The sequence below is a fragment of the Labeo rohita genome, chromosome 7 (genome assembly GCF_022985175.1).
Source record: "Labeo rohita strain BAU-BD-2019 chromosome 7, IGBB_LRoh.1.0, whole genome shotgun sequence".
NCBI classification, from domain to species: Eukaryota; Metazoa; Chordata; class Actinopteri; order Cypriniformes; family Cyprinidae; genus Labeo; species Labeo rohita.
This window is the reverse complement of record NC_066875.1, coordinates 2,906,036-2,923,187: the sequence shown is the minus strand read 5'-3', so window position 1 is coordinate 2,923,187 and position 17,152 is coordinate 2,906,036. Positions and strand designations below refer to the sequence as shown.

The 17,152-nt window shown below is 34.9% G+C and overlaps 1 protein-coding gene across 9 annotated transcripts in view; it reads right to left on the bottom strand.

Moving 5' to 3' along the window:
- The window catches only part of LOC127167997 (multiple PDZ domain protein), a 79,886-nt gene that overhangs the window by 49,671 nt on the left and 13,063 nt on the right, over positions 1 to 17,152 (bottom strand). For all 9 annotated transcript variants that reach the window (XM_051114453.1, XM_051114452.1, XM_051114455.1 and 6 more), the window contains exons 5-13: positions 16,072 to 16,211; positions 15,318 to 15,531; positions 12,549 to 12,677; positions 11,084 to 11,272; positions 9,288 to 9,390; positions 6,232 to 6,320; positions 5,334 to 5,541; positions 2,091 to 2,177; positions 1,924 to 2,006 (exon numbers count right to left, since the gene is read on the bottom strand). In XM_051114453.1, coding sequence (XP_050970410.1) covers positions 1,924 to 2,006; positions 2,091 to 2,177; positions 5,334 to 5,541; positions 6,232 to 6,320; positions 9,288 to 9,390; positions 11,084 to 11,272; positions 12,549 to 12,677; positions 15,318 to 15,531; positions 16,072 to 16,211 — 1,242 coding nt within the window. The remainder of the gene's footprint in view (positions 1 to 1,923; positions 2,007 to 2,090; positions 2,178 to 5,333; positions 5,542 to 6,231; positions 6,321 to 9,287; positions 9,391 to 11,083; positions 11,273 to 12,548; positions 12,678 to 15,317; positions 15,532 to 16,071; positions 16,212 to 17,152) is intronic.

The following is a 17,152-nucleotide window of genomic DNA, read 5'->3' as shown; positions in this document are numbered from 1 at the left end:
TAATCAAATTATGATACAAAAAATATTTAAACAAACATGCTTGGTATATTGTGCACTGAAAATACACCCAGTAAACCAGGAAAATGATTTAAGAAAGTAAGTCGATAAATTATTGTTGACATAAAGTGTTTCTGTGATTTTCCTCTAACAAGGTCAGCTGCAATATTCTTAAAAATCACAGAAATAGAAAAGTCTTTATAGATCATTAACAAACTATGTTTGCTTTTAGAATTTAACTGAAAAGGAAATAGTTTTGTATTCACTTTGAATACAGCTTTGTGAAAGAAATGTGCTTAAATGTGCACATGTCGTGCACTTCAAATCTTAAAAGTACATTTAAAAAGCTGTACTTATAGATCATGTAATATTAATGAAATAAAAGGTCACTTAAGTGAATTAAAGAGAGATACTTTCATGACTATATTCCTTAACACAATATTTTCAATATTATATTTAAAGTTAATATGCTTAAATATTACTAATGTGTTATTAGAAATATAAACACTTGAAATACAATTCCCAGTACAAATGCATTAAAATATATTTTATTTTAGCATAAATGCTTGACAGTACATTCACCAGTACTTTAACCATATTTCAAAGACAATAAAAGTAATTATGAAATTACATATAAAGGTGTACTTAAGTCCTATTTAAGTTCAAACTTAAGTTCAAATAACTGTAGTTAATATAAATTTAAACTTTGATACATTTTCATTTAACTGCCGCTACTATGCAAATAAGTATCTGAAAACACTACACGTTACACTTAAGTTGATTCTTTTAGAATATATTATTTCTGTAAGTTTGCTAAAGTTGAATTGGTTTTGTTTTATTGTGTAATTGTGTGAATTTTTGTGCGTGACTGTGATGATATTATTTAAAATGTTAAATACAAAACATTAGTCTTGCTAACACAACAAGGAAGCTGGCAGAGATTTAACTCCAAATCTATAAAAAAGAGAAAGACATGAACCGTTTCTGAATTCAATTTCATAAGTGCTGACCGGTTAACTACACATAATAAAAATCTACATATAAAAATCAGTCACATTTCTGATCTTTGAACTGCAATGACAGAGACGTGACCTGTCACTTCTTATTTACATTCTAACAAAATATAGATATTTTTTGGAAAACTCTTTTTTTTTTTTTTAAGTGTTTGTCTTGATGGCAAAATTGGGGACAGCAAATGAATGACAAATTGTACATATGAAAAGTTTATTTGCAAAAACTGCTAAAATTTTTTTTTTTTTATTTTTATGGTGTTCGTTAGCTGTATTTTTTAGTTATTTTTTAGTTTAATCAAAATGACCCAACTGCAGTTAGTGAAAAATGTAATCACTTATTTGATCTGTATAGGGAACAAGCCCAACAACATTAATTATGAAAAGTTCATTGCAGAGAGTAATAAAAAGTACAAATGCATTATTTTTTTTTTCTTTTAAATCACTGAAAAACTGAAAAAAGAGTGTAAACAGTAAAAACGATTTGTAAATGTTTCAATATTCAAATACTTTTTAATATAAAGCATTTTTAAATAGTATTTAAAATTTTATTTACAATTTGGAAAAAAAAAAAAACACATTTACTTGTAAACAAAACAAAGATTCCCGGAGTATGTTTTACAAGAAAATACTCTAGTATTTCAGTATACACCGCTTCAGTGTAGGATTTACTTTTCACTCGGAAAGATAGCTAGTGAAATTCAGAAATTATAACAAAGAAACTGCAAATGACATTAAATTAAACATGAAATTTTGAAGAAGTTTGTTCTAGTAGTTTGAAGAAATTAGTATTTTCTTGTAAAACATACCCCAATAATTTTTGCTTTATTCACAATTAAAAAAAAATCTTTTACAGTGTACTTGGTTTTAAAAAAGATCTTCTAATTAAAAGGTGAAGCATAAAGGAGTTACTCACAATGACTTCACTGCAGACGCCGAGCTCATTCTGCCACTTCTGCATTAGCTGGTGTTCCTCCTCAGAGCTCAGCTTCACAGCACCTGAGAGAGACATGACAGCATTACCCGCCGCTCTCTGCGAGTCGATTCTCTGATATCAGTTGTGAAATGACAAACGTCTCTCACCGTCGCGTCTTTCTGCAGCTCTGATGGGCGAAACGGTGACAGACTGAGGTTTGGCGTTTTCCTCTGGAGTGAGAAACACTCTCTCATCTAGACATGAAAACACAGGGGCATCAGTGATGTGCACGTCCGCTGGATTGAACTCTCCTCATATAATAACAGGCTTCATGGGACTGTGATGAAAGGATGAGTGAGGATTTTGACTCTAAATATGGTGCAGCGGTTTTGGGACTGACACACACACACAAAGGATCCACCAAACTTTCTCACTGTCTCTCTTATTGAGTTAAACTCAGATTTCAGCTCTGGCTTTACATTTATCTTCAAGTATTCTCTCTATCTTAAGGTATTTATTAGGAAAAGATTTTAAAAACACCCCAGGATTTGCACAAACGTGTAGCAAACAACACTGTATGGAATATCATATCCCACAAAGTAGTGTGTTCAGCTTGAGCTTGCATTTCAAGTGTGATGAATGAATAACAGAGCTCTCTTTTGTCATCATTATGTGAGCAGATTGCCAAAGTTATTATTACACATATAGTTATACAAAAATGAATGCAAAATAACCGTTTTAGCTAGTTCCAGGTTGATAAGGGAACACCGATTTTGTTTGAAAGTTTTATTGCCTAATGTTTAAGCAAGTGTTATAGTTAAAACTTCTAAAATAAACTAAAAATTTATTAATTGAAATAAAGCTAAAATAAAATAATAAAATATTATATAAAAAAGAAATCTTGCCTTTGCAACTAACTAAAATAAATTCAATTAAGTTTAAAAAAAAATAAAAAAATCAAATAAAGTTAAATAGAAATATAAAAAACTGATAAAAATGATTTTACATTACAAAATTAATCACACTCAAATTGAAATAAAAATCAAAAGTGAAAATCTAAAAATAAAAGCTACTACTATAAAATATGACTTAAAATACGATTATTTCAATGAACAAATTTCAGAAATGTAAGACTTTTTAAGACCACCTTAAAGGGAATAAGTAATGCAGATATTATTATTATTATTATTATTATTATCTATATACACTGACCAAATTATAAACGCAACACTTTTGTTTTTGCCCCCATTTTTCATGAGCTGAACTCAGAGATCTAAGACTTTTTCTATGTACACAAAAGGCCTATTTCTCTCAAATATTGTTCACAAATCTGTCTAAATCTGTGTTAGTGAGCACTTCTCCTTTGCCGAGATAATCCATCCACCTCACAGGTGTGGCATATTAAGATGCTGATTAGACAGCATGATTATTGCACAGGTGTGCCTTAGGCTGGCCACAATAAAAGCCCACTCTAAAATGTGCAGTTTTATCACACAGCACAATGACACAGATGTCGCAAGTTTTGAGGGAGCGTGCAATTGGCATGCTGACTGCAGGAATGTCCACCAGAGCTGTTGCCCATGAATTGACTGTTCATTTCTCTATCATAAGCCGTCTCCAAAGGCGTTTCAGAGAATTTGGCAGTACATCCAAACGGCCTCACAACCGCAGACCACGTGTAACCACACCAGCCCAGGACCTCCACATCCAGCGTCTTCACCTCCAAGATCATCTGAGACCAGCCACCAGGACAGCTGCTGCAACAATTGGTTTTCATAACCAAAGAATTTCTGCACAAACTGTCAGAAACAGTCTCAGGGAAGCTCATCTGCATGCTCGTCGTCCTCATCAGGGTCTCGAACCTGACTGCAGTTCGTCATCATAACCGACTTGAGTGAGCAAATTTTCACATTCTATGGCACTGTGGAGAGGTGTTCTCTTCACGGATAAATCCAGGTTTTCACTGTACAGGGCAGATGGCAGACAGCGTGTATGGCGTTGTGTGGGTGAGCGGTTTGCTATTGTCAATGTTGTGGATCGAGTGGCCCATGGTGGCGGTGGGGTTATGGTATGGGCAGGCGTATGTTAGGGACAACGAACACAGGTGCATTTTATTGATGCCATTTTGAGTGCACAGAGATATCGTGACGAGATCCTGAGGCCCACTGTTGTGCCATTCATCCACGACAATCACCTCATGTTGCAGCATGATAATGCACGGCCCCATGTTGCAAGGATCTGTACACAATTCCTGGAAGCTGAAAACATCCCAGTTCTTGCATGGCCAGCATACTCACAGCATACTTGAGCATGTTTGAGATGCTCTGGATTGGCGTATATGACAGCATGTTCCAGTTCCTGCCAATATCCAGCAACTTCGTACAGCCATTGAAGATGAGTGGATCAACATTCCACAGGCCACAATCAACAACCTGATCAACTCTATGCGAAGGAGATGTGTTGCACTGCGTGAGGCAAATGGTGGTCACGCCAGATACTGACTGGTTCTTGGACCCCCGCAATACAGTAAAACTGCACATTTTAGAGTGGCCTTTTATTGTGGCCAGCCTAAGGCACACCTGTGCAGTAATCATGCTGTCTAATCAGCATCTTGATATGCCACACCTGTGAGGTGGATGGATTATCTCGGCAAAGGAGAAGTGCTCACTAACACAGATTTAGACAGATTTGCGAACAATATTTGAGAGAAATATGCCTTTTGTGTACATAGAAAAAGTCTTTGATCTTTGAGTTCAGCTCATGAAAAATGGGGGTAAAAACAAAAGTGTTGTGTTTATAATTTTGGTCAGTGTATGTTTAGCTCTTAAACAGTCCGTATGTTTTTATGGCTGTTAGAGATATTATATTCGCATTAATGTTATTAATTAATAACATCAATATGGAAATCAGCGTAGGAGTTGTAGTTTTGGGGCAAAACAAAGTTTTTTGATAAATATGTATGAAATATTAAGTCTGTAAAGTGTGGGTTTATTTTTTACATCACTAAATTTGCACTGAGCTCAGTGTTTGCATGTTTTTGTCTCTATTTCTTTACTTTCATATAAAAAGTCTCTGCTTTTGCAGTTTTCAATACACTTCTCACTATAAAACTGGTGAAGTGTAGTAAACCCCACAAAAATTTATGAAAAAGGTTTACAGGTTTAAGGCCACTCTGATTCACACTGAAGCACATGACTCATGCAGATTACACATTTATTTAATTAAATTACAGCCTTTTGCAGTTCAGTAATCGCACTAGGCCATATGATGGTGTGGATTTGATTGTACAACCCTACTATTAGCTACTTAAAATGGACAAGCCTATTTCTTTCTGCATTTGTCAAATCATTTCATGGAGTATTTAAACAGATGTGAGGCAGCTTCATTCGCAAATGCAAATTGTTTGTTACCATGCTTGGTGTTTGTTCGCTCTATTGTTGAGTTTTGGGATGCGCTGAGGGTGGGTGTGGCCTCCACGGTGACAGGTATGATTGGCGGACATGCATCCTCTGGTTTGAAACCGCGTCGGACGAGCTTCAGGTTCACAGTTTGACTCGTGTGTCGCAGAACTTCCACAGCCTGCTGGTTAGTGTAACCCTGGATATTCACACCGTCTACCTGCTCAAACACACATACACGCGAGTTTAGCCTTCAGTACACACTTCATTCTCATGCTGAGGTCATATACAACCCTTGACCCTTGACCCTTGACCCTTGAAGTCACTTTTGTGTTTGAAAGGATTACATTGTCATTCATTTTCAATGACCACGAATTTTGAATTTCAAGAATCAAGGATGTTACCTGGCAGGCAAATATTGGCAAAAATATAAAGTATTGTTGTAAAGAGCAAAAACAAAGTGCACATTTATAAAACAAAATAAAATAAATAAAATAAAATAAAATAAAATAAAACCTGAAGTAAATAAAAAATACTATATAATATTTGGGCAGTTACATACATTTGAAAAGCTTGTAAAGAGCAAAAACAAAAACTTAAAGTACACATGCAAATGATTAGCAATCTGATATGGAAACCATCAATTAGACTGAAATCAGTAGAGATTTCATTATCTGTCTTCTGTTGTTGAAATTCAGAGAAAAAACACTTCGTGATATCTAACTTTACCAATATACTTAATTTTGAACATTTCTCTTATGGGTCTCTCTAAAGACCCATAACATATATTTACACATGCACAATAACAATAATAGAAACACTTTCCCTGTCAGACTTTTGATTAGCGCTGCAACACAAAACATGTATAAACAAGAGTTTCATCTGACACTTTCTTTGTGAAATAACTCACAGCTATGATCTGATCCCCAACATGAATTCGGCCGTCTTGCTCCACGGCGCTGTCCCTCGAAATGCTCTTCACGAAGATCCCAGAGGGATCTGCAACAGGAAATTACAGTCAGCAAAGGTTAAACGCTGCCTAAAACGAATCACGCTAGAATGAGAATACGCTTCTGAGATGAAATCGGCCCAGAGTGAGAAAGAGAAACAACGTAAACAACAAGCCAATGTTGGTCAGGGATGGAAACAGGTTACAATTTCCTGTACATGAAGGCTTTACATTATAAAATCTCTGTTTAACAGAGCACTTTCCAGCTCGAAACACAAAACATCCCAACTTACACTGACTGAAACCCCTTATGAAAAAGAAGTACACTCAATTAGTTGTATTGAATATGCACTTGTAGTGTACTTCAGCTCATAAAAGTATAGTTTATTCATATTAAAATTAATTGTATTATATACTGTTTACATTAATCATGTTAGCAATGTGTTAATTCATGCTAGAAACATGCTAAAACATACTAAAGTCATGTTAAAACATGCTAAAAATGTGCTAAACCATGCTACCAACATGTTAAAACATGCTAGCAACACATTAAATCATGCAAAAGCATGCTAGCAACATGTTAGAAACATGCTAACAACATGCTATTCATGCTTACATCATGGTAGCAACATGCTAATGTTAAAAACATGCTAGCAACATGTTGAAAAATATGCTAATTATGTTAGAAACACGATAGTATTGTTAATCATGCTTACAATGGGCTATAAACAAGCTAATCATGTTAGAAACATGCTAGCAGTGTGTTAAAATGTTAAATGCTATAATTATGTTAAAACTAGCTATAATCTATCTAAAATTAACTGTACTACATAATATTTATATAATGTAATTAATCGGTTAAATCATGCCAGAAACATGGTAAAACATACTAGCAATGTGTACAATCATGTTAAAGCATGTCAGAAATGTGCTTAACCATGCTACAAACATGTTAAAACATGCTAGCAACACATTAAATTATGCAAAAGCATGCTAGTAGCATGTTAGAAACATGCTTACAACTTGCTAATCATGTTAACATCATGGTAGCAACATGCTACAATTATATTATAAACACGGTAATCAAGCTAACAATGAGCTAGACACAAGCTAATCATGTTAGAAGCATGCTAACATTGTGTTAAACCATGTTAGAAACATGTTAGCAATATTCTACATCATGTTAGAAACATGCTAGCAGTGTGTTAAAATGTAAAAAACATGTTATTAATCAGTTAAATCATGCCAGAAACATACTAAAACCTACTAGCAATGTGTAAAATCATGTTAAAACATGCTAGAAATGTGCTAAACCATGCTACCAACATGTTAAAACATGCTAGCAACACTTTAAATCATCTAAAAGCATGCTAGCAGCATGTTAGAAACATGCTAATCATGCAAACACATGCTAATGTAAGAAACATGCTAGTAACATGTTGAAGAACATGTTAATTATGTAAGCAATATGTTAATTATGTTAGAAACACAATAGTAACATGCTAACAATGTGCTATAAACATGCTAGCAGTGTGTTAAAATGTTAAAATATGCTATAATTATGTTAAAACATGCTAGCTATAATCCATCTAAAATTAACTGTACTACATAATATTTATATAATGTAATTAATCGGTTAAATCATGCCAGAAACATGGTAAAACGTACTAGCAATGTGTACAATCATGTTAAAGCATGTTAGAAATGTGCTTAACCATGCTAAAAACATGTTAAAACATGCTAGCAACACATGAAATTATGCAAAAGCATGCTAGTAGCATGTTAGAAACATGCTAACAACATGCTATTCATGCTAGCATCATGGTAGCAACATGCTAATCATGCAAACACTTGCTAATGTAAGAAACATGCTAGCAGCATGTTGAAAAACATACTAATTATGTTAACAATATGTTAATTATGTTAGAAACACAATTGTAGCGTGCTAATTATGCTAACAATTTGCTAGAAACAAGCTAATCATGTTAGAAACATGCTAGCAGTGTGTTAAAATGCTAAAATATGCTATAATTATGTTAAAACATGCTAGCTGTAATCTGACTATCTAAAATTAACTGTACTATATAATATTTCTATTAAACATATTAGCAATGGGTTAAATCATGTCAGAAACATGCTAAAACATACTAGCAATGTGTGAAATCATGTTAAAACATGCTAGAAATGTGCTAAACCATGCTACCAACATGTTAAAACATGCTAGCAACACTTTAAATCATCTAAAAGCATGCTAGCAGCATGTTAGAAACATGCTAACAACATGCTAATCATGCTAACATCATGGTAGAAACACGTTAATCATGCAAACACATGCTAATGTTAGAAAACATGCTAGCAACATGTTGAAAAACATGCTAATTATGTTAGCAATATGCTATGATTAACATACTAATCATGCTAACAACGTGCTAGAAACAAGCTAGTCATGTTTGAAACATGCTAGCATTATGGTCAATCATGTTAGAAACATGCTAGCAGTGTGTTAAAACACGCTAAAACATGCAAGCTATAATATGACTTCATCTATCTATATCTATCTATCGATCTATCTAAACTTCAAACTTTAAAACTGTTTCAAACTTCAAGCTTTTACAACTACTTCAAACTTTCTGGCTAGGTTTTCTCAAGCCAACCTAAAGTTTGTCTTGACTTTAAAAAGTATTATCTCTGTAATAAATACTCTTTTTCACAAGAGACTATGCACTAAAATAAAGAAAACTTTATTTATACAACACAGACAGGTTTTGTGACTACAGCAAATCATAAAACTAAAAGCATATTTAACAAGCCGCATTTGAGGTATGAATCTTATCCAGCACAAACATTAAATGCTGAAGTTTAAGAGTTCAGGATCTGGGCATGAGCAATAATTATAGTGATGCTTGCATTCGGAAAAACCATTAATAAAACTAAATATAATAATCAGTATTTGTTCAGTTCAGCACAACAGCTTATTCTGCTTATTATTATAATTCAGTGTATGATTTACAGCTCACCTGATGTTTTGTCCCCCACATATCCCGCAATGGTGATGCCTAAACCCTGAGCGTTCTTCGTCAAGCTCACATCGAAAGCGCCCTGTTCCTCTTCCTCAAAACCCTGCCAGCAGACACAATCAGCAGTGAGAACAGAACGTGAAAGAAAGAAAGGTATCTGTGAAAGTATTCAATATTCTTTACATACAAACACACAGTCAAGAGCCATTCCTGTAGAGTGTAACTTTAATGAATATGCTTATTTAGCAATTTAAGAAAGTATTTCTATAAATGGCATGTCCGAGTCTTAGACATGAGCTCTGGTCATACTCAGGCACTTTTAACTAATATTACTTGATTATTACACAATAACAAAAACATTAACAGTAACAGTGAGCTTACATGAGGGTGTCGACCTGAAGTTTATTCTGATATTTTGAAAAAGCAAAATGAACTAATACCACAAAGCATAATTTGTCATATCTTTTGCTAATTCTCATGTTTGTGCTGTTGCTTTCCTGCAGGATGATGTCATTAAAGATCAGCAGCCAGTTGCAACAAACTCATTAGGTGAAGAAAACACTCGCTTGTAATTATTATTACTAACTTAATGGGTTTGTTGCACTGGCCTCAGGCTTTTGTTAGTTACAGAGAACAGACGAACAGAATGAGAAGTGATTTGAGGACTTAATACAATGATAAGCAATTAAAACAATATTCTCAAGAAAACATTTCATGTTCTTAGAGAAAGGAAATATTAAGAAATGCATGAAATATTTCCTAATAAATGCTGTAAAAGTGGTCTTGTCTGAATCAGGTGAGAAATCTGCACAGATCAAGCACTGTTTACAAAACAGCTCTAAACAAATATGTGTGTGGATTTTGATGTGAAAGACAATGGGAGATGAAGTTTTTCACTGGAAGAAGCGTTATTATGGAAGCGATGGTTCAAAGTTTAAAATTTCTTAACAATGGATTTGTTTCTTACAAATACACAGCTTTTGGCTTCTCAAGACATTAATTGATGGACTGGAGTGGTGTAGATTACTTGCAGGTTATTGTGATGTTTTTTATCAGCTCTCAGTCTGATGGCACCCATTCACTGATGCTACATTTCTCCAAAACTGATGAAGAAACAAATTCATCTACTTGGCGTGAGGGTGACTTAAGTTTGAACTGAACTGTTTCTTTAAGATGATATGCCGTGCTGGGGAAAGTTACTTAGGAAAAGTACTGCATTACAATATTCCCTTAAAAAAAGGAACTAATTACATTACTTACTTTTTATGGAAAGTAATGTGTTACGTTACTTTTGCATTACTTTTTAAAACAGCTTGCTTGTTGTTTTTAATATAAAAAGGTCTATTTTTGGCTAATGTCAAAGCCCTTTGACACCGAAAGTGAAACGAATAAGCCTCAGGTTGAAGGAAAAGCACATTCACATCTGTACAGTAAAACACAGGAAAAGGAAGTTCGACAAATGTTGGTTTATCTAAAGTAAGTTTTTGAAGGTCAGCAGCAAAGACATTAGTTAATAAAATGGGATTAAATACAGAGAGATGGGTAAATGCATTTTCACAGTCAGTACAGAACTCCAGTAAGCATCGTGTTTACACTGTGCACACAATGCCTTATTTCTTATTTCTCTCAACATGGGGACAGGAGAGCTGACAAAGTAACTTGCATTACTTATTTGAAAAAGTAACATACATATTTTTTTGTTAAATGATGGTACTGTTATCAATCCATGCAGTCAATTTCAAAACAGCAAAATACAGCAGTATGTATACAGCTGTATGGCAGATGTGCAGCTGTACCTGTTGCTCAGTGACGGTCGGCAGGACGACAGGAGCGGGTGGAGCATCGTCCGCCGTCCCGCGGCTGATGAGGAGTCGGACTCTGTTTCCGCATTGTTTCAAAACTTGAGCAACCTGCTCGCTGCTCAGACCAAACAGATCCGTATCACCGATCCGCAGGACGTGATCCCCACTTCGCAAGCGACCGTCCTAGATCCAGTGAGAGAGACGGTGAACTTCTGTATTTTTCATAAACAGATTTTATGACATTCTTCACTGTTTTTATTCCTGGCTTGAATTCACTGGACCCCTCACAGGGTTATTAGACAATCATTGTTGACTTTGGTTTTGTTTGTTAGGGCTGTCAAGCAATTATTTTTTTTATCTAATTAATTTGATTATATGCAGATTTTTTTATTTATTCTAATTAATTCCAAATTAATTTTGGCTTTAAATTACCCCACAAAGGATCATTTAAGTGTTAAATCAGAAAAGCAATGAATAGACATTAGGCCTGCAGAAAGTAGCTTTAGAAAGAAACATTTTGATTCAACATTGCATAAATATTGATAGTAAATGGGTATGAATGTTTGCTAACACTTTAGAATATGTAACACTTATTCACTATTAACTACGACTTTTCCCTTAATAAAGTCCTAATTTGCTGCTTATTAATAGTTAGTAGGGTAGTTGTTAAGTTTAGGTATTGGGTAGGATTATGGATGTAGAATAAGGTCATGTAGAATAAGGCATTAATAAGTGCTTAATTAGCATTAATAAATGGCTAATATTCTAGTAATATGCATGCTAATAAGCAACCAGTTAAGAAACCATAAAACAATGTTTTTTTAAATGAATATTGAAATATTAAATTAATTTTAAAAAGTCATACTCTCAGTAGGTGGCAGCATTTCACTGTCTTAATGAGTGAGTCAATCAACCAATTCATTCAAATAGCTGACACATTCAGAAAGGACACAAGTGACTGCCTTTATGAATGAGTCACTGAATCATTCACTCACTTGATGCATTCAGAATTGCGGACAAATATTTTCTTTTTGTGCAAAACAAACAATACCGACAATGTTATGTCTAAAATGTAACACAATATTAACCAATTGTGTACAGAACTGTTATATAAAATCAAAAACAGTCCTCTTGCTTGTGTGATATTGTTAAAATATAACATATAATAGAAATATAAAGACCAAATTCAGGGCATTTTTAAACTTCATATCTTGAATTTTAGGGGCATATAACCGCATTGATAGGCTACATTACACAGACATCCTGCAACATGTTCATTTTTATAGAATTAATTGCACTAAATTACATTGACAGCCCTGGATTGTTTTTCTTTAATTGCTTGAAAAGAAAACAGAGTTTAAGGTTGAGGAGAGGAAAACAGGTCAGAGAGAGGTGCATATAGACAGACAGAAACACCATTGATTGTAATAGTTTATAAAAATGTCAAAAGTGCATTTACCTGGTCGGCGATGCCTCCAGGCAGGATGGTTTTGACAATAACGCCAGTGGTTTTGCCACCAACAATCCCAAAGCCCAATCCGGTTCCGTCATTCACCAGCTCGATCGTCTCCACATGAGTCCAGTGGGTCTGAAAACACACAAGCATACAAAAAAGGGGGTCAATAACAAATAAGGTTGGCCATCATGATGATAATAAACAGGTAAATAGTTTAAAATGCATGCGCAAGTTTATAATGTTTGTATTTTATTTGTTTTTGAAAAATACAATTATTATTGCCAGCTAACAAAAATATGTTCTCGGAATAATTTCGCTAACATTCTGAAGAATGTTACTTTTGAATGTTCTTTGAACATTCCGAAACAAGTAGTAACATTTAAAAATGAATGTTCTATTAACATTGCTAGAAGAATATTTGTTGCTAACTGTGAGAGAACATTCTGAAAATGTTCCTTGTTTGCTGGGTAACGGGGATCAAAATACAATTCTAACAGAAGAGATGTGACACAGCCAGCCCTATAAGAGTACGACCCCTGTTCTCCCTCTTTGGACAACATCTCACGAATAATACATGTTGTTCAAGTGACCATAAAATGCCAGTCAGTTGACTGTTGTATTCGTCACTCAAGTCCTAATTCATGGTTTCTGATCGTCTAAGCCAGTGGATGACCAATATCAATAGTGTCCCGAAGGCAACTCACCCACATGAAGGCAGACGGCCACATTTCTGCTGCAAAGATGTCTGTGAAAGAGACTCCTTTAGGAGCGGCTCATGACACAGTTACGCTCCTGATGGAATGACACACCAGTGGACACGATTGAAGACTATCACGTATCACACAGGCACTACAGATCACCTCCCGTTTTTCCACACTAGTTGATGGTGCTATGTCAATTTGCACCATAGAGCCTGTCTCAGTATTCATTTCCCAAAGTGCAGCCATTAAAAACCTCCAAATTAGACAAAAATTAGTGTTTCTCTGATAGTATGTTTTGACTGTCAGTGTCTAGTTTGTGCACAAAACATGGAAAAACCTCAGTAGGTAAACACAGCGCTGAGTGCATCCTGATTTTGTTGTTGTTGTTGTTTCAGTGCACAGTTTTCATTTACAGTACAAAAATATCAGAAAAACAAACTTGTGTGATGACAAAATCAGGCCAAAACAAAGTTCTTTTGGAGTTCAAAACAGCTTGCCAATGCAAACTTTACGGAAATGTTGGCTCCAGCTGGTAAACACCTTTCAACTTCCATTACTCTGTGGTGATCAAATAATAGGTAGGTTTGCTTGGGGCCTTATTAGTCCAATTTTTGCACATTTTTACAGTTTGCAGGGTGAGTAAAAATAACTTTGAAGTTCAGACAAACTGCAAGATCTCCAGTCCCAAAAGGAAAACAGCAGGGGGTCGTATCCTTTCATAAAGGGGCTGTGTCACATCTCTATTATGTCTTGCTCCCCACTATGCGCAGCAGGAATATTCACAGGCTAAGCCATCCCTGGGTGCTTAGGAGACATGAAACAGAACTTTTATATCACTTTCAACAATTTTTTTGTTATTCAAGTGGCATAATCTTCCAAAAAATGTAAAAGAATATTTCCCTTATTTACCATGAATAAAATCAGCCCCTACTGCTTTTAACAAAAAACACATTTCCCATCATGAATTATGATAAAGCTTGGGTTTTGGTCCATCGGTTCAGACTGCTTTCTCATCACAAGCGAGTTAATTTTTCAATTGGGTTGGGACCACCTTGTTTAGGCTATCATGGACCAATTATTTTGTTTTTTTGTAAGAAGTCACTTCTGCTCACCATGGATACATGAATTTAATTATATATATACACTACCGTTCAAAAGTTTGGGCTCAGTAAGACTTGTAATAGTCTTTAAAGAAGTCTCTTATGCTCATCAAGGCTGCATTTATTTGATTAAAAATATACAAAAAAAACCAGTAATATTGCAAAATGTTTTTACAATATAAAATAATGTTTTTTATCCACTGGCTTATCCTTTTTATCCTTCAGAAATCATTCTAATATGCTGATTTGCCACTCAAGAAACATTTCTGATTATTATCAATGTTGAAAACATCTGTGTTGTGCAATATTTTTGTGGAAACCGTGATCCATCCAGAGTTTTGGGCAAGTTTTAAAAAAACAAAACAAAAAAAAGACTACATTTTAAATCAGCAAACTGACCATAAGTGACATTAAAGGCATTTATAATGGTACAAAAGATTTATATTTCAAATAAAATCTGTTCTTTTGAACTTTCTATTTATTAAAGATCAATAATAATAAAATTTTATTTTTTATTTTTTAATTTTAATAATTGAGAATCAATAATTTAGCAAATCAGCATATTAGAATTATTTCTGAAGGATCATGTGACACTAAAGACTGGAGTAATGATGCTGAAAATTCAGCTTTGATCACAGCAATAAATTACATTTCACAATATATTCACATAGAAAACACTTATTTTAAATGGTAATAACACTTCACTGTTTTTACCATATTTGGGATCAAATAAATTAGCTTTGGTGAGCAGAAGAAGCTTCTTTCAAAAATATTTAAATAAAACTTAATTATTACATTCTTTTGACCTGTAGTGTATGTTCAAATTTGCCTAAACAAATCAAATTCAGTAAAAAAAACACACCTCTGAAACATAAGTTTGAGTAATAGTAACAGTGACACATGTCTTATTAAACACCCCTAACAGTAACTCCGTTTAGGTACAATAGTCTATACATGTATGTGTGTCTCACCGCACTGGAGTGAGCTGAAAGTGTGCTCGCAGCGCTGGGAGTCCTGGACACAACGGGGCTGGAGAGCTGCGGGACGGGCCCACGGGCAACAGTGAGGCTCACGTGGTCCGACGCTCGCTGCAGGAGAGTAATGGCCTGTTGGTGACTGACGCTCTGATCCAACGGCTGACCGTTAATTGCCAATATCTGATCACCCTCCTTTAGTTTTCCATCACTAGAATAGAGAACATATGTTTAACAACTAAAACTGTTCTAAGATCAGCTCACAATCACTACAGAGCAGGAACACTTATTTTGATGTGTTAAAAACCTTTAAAATTCTTATAAGGTTTAATTCTTTTTCATAAGGATAGGAAAAAATGATCTATAAAATAAATACATGGCAATGTGAATGGTGACCTAATGGCTAAACTAAGAATACCTGTTTTTGTAGTACAATGTGAGATATATATATATCTATATTTCTATGGGACGCTTAATGGGCAGGCAGAAATTTGCTCTCATAAAGAGACACCAAACTGCTAAAATTCTCCTAAAAACTCTCCTAAAACATGTCAGCAAACTAGTGACTTTGAGCTGAAAAATGCTGACGTGACATAAACTGGTGACAAATTTGTGATTAGGAGGGAAGAAATGAGTATTGCAGCAAATCTTTAAAATATGAGTAATCTTTATTTTTAAAATGGGAACAAACTAGAACAGATGTGTGTGCAAATCACTGATCATCTGACAGGATGTATGTGTGTATTCTGACCTGAATGCCACACTTCCAGCCTGAATCTCTTGAATGAAGATGCCAAGTTCTCCGCGGTTCTCACTACACAAGCCAACAACACTAAAGCCTAAACCACCCGATAGCGGCTTCAGCAGGTCGATTTGAGTCACGTACCGACCCTACACACACACACACACACACACACACACACACACAACACACAACACACAACACACAACACACACACAAAGAGTCATGTAATCACACAGCTGTTTGGTTTTGCTCTCAGAAAGTAAATGACTTAAATGTGTGGTCTCTTATTGCCTATTCAAGAAGCATATGACAGTGAAAAGCAAAAATTTTAATGATCTAGATAGATCAGAGATGCCCAAACAAGGGCCAATGGGACAAAGTTGGCCCCTGATGCCCTTTTGATTTGGCCCACGATGCCACATCATAGGACCGGGAAAAAGGGGGGAAAATGCCACTGAAGAATACTTTCATTTCCGTTTTATCTTCTTAACACTAATTTTATTTTTGCATTGAAATGTAGAGACTACAACTGAATCTGATTTTCAAAAATAAAATGAAAATTTAAATATAATATAGTTGGATATAACGCAACATTTACTGTCAGCTCTCAGTCAAGTTCGATTTTTGGCGCTTAGTAAATAGTTTGAACTCCTCAGATGATCAATGTACTGGAACGACAGATAAAACAATGAATGGATGGATGGATGGAACAATAGAATAACAGATGGATGGATGGATGGATGGATGGATGGATGGATGGATGGATGGATGGATGGATGGATGGACAGACAGAGACAGACAGACAGATAGTTAGATGGAAGGAATTACAGAATGATAGAAGGACAGATGGACGGATAGATGTTTGGATGGATGGAACAATAGAATGATAGACAGATTGATAGATAGATGGAAGATGGATGGATGCATGGATGGGTGGGTAGAATGATAGAATGACAGAAAGATGGATGGAACAATGGATCAACAGAAGGATAGATGTATAGAAGAATGGACTGATACATCGATGGAACAATAGATAGAATGATGACTGAATGGCTGGATGGATGTAACAGACAGACAGACAGACAGA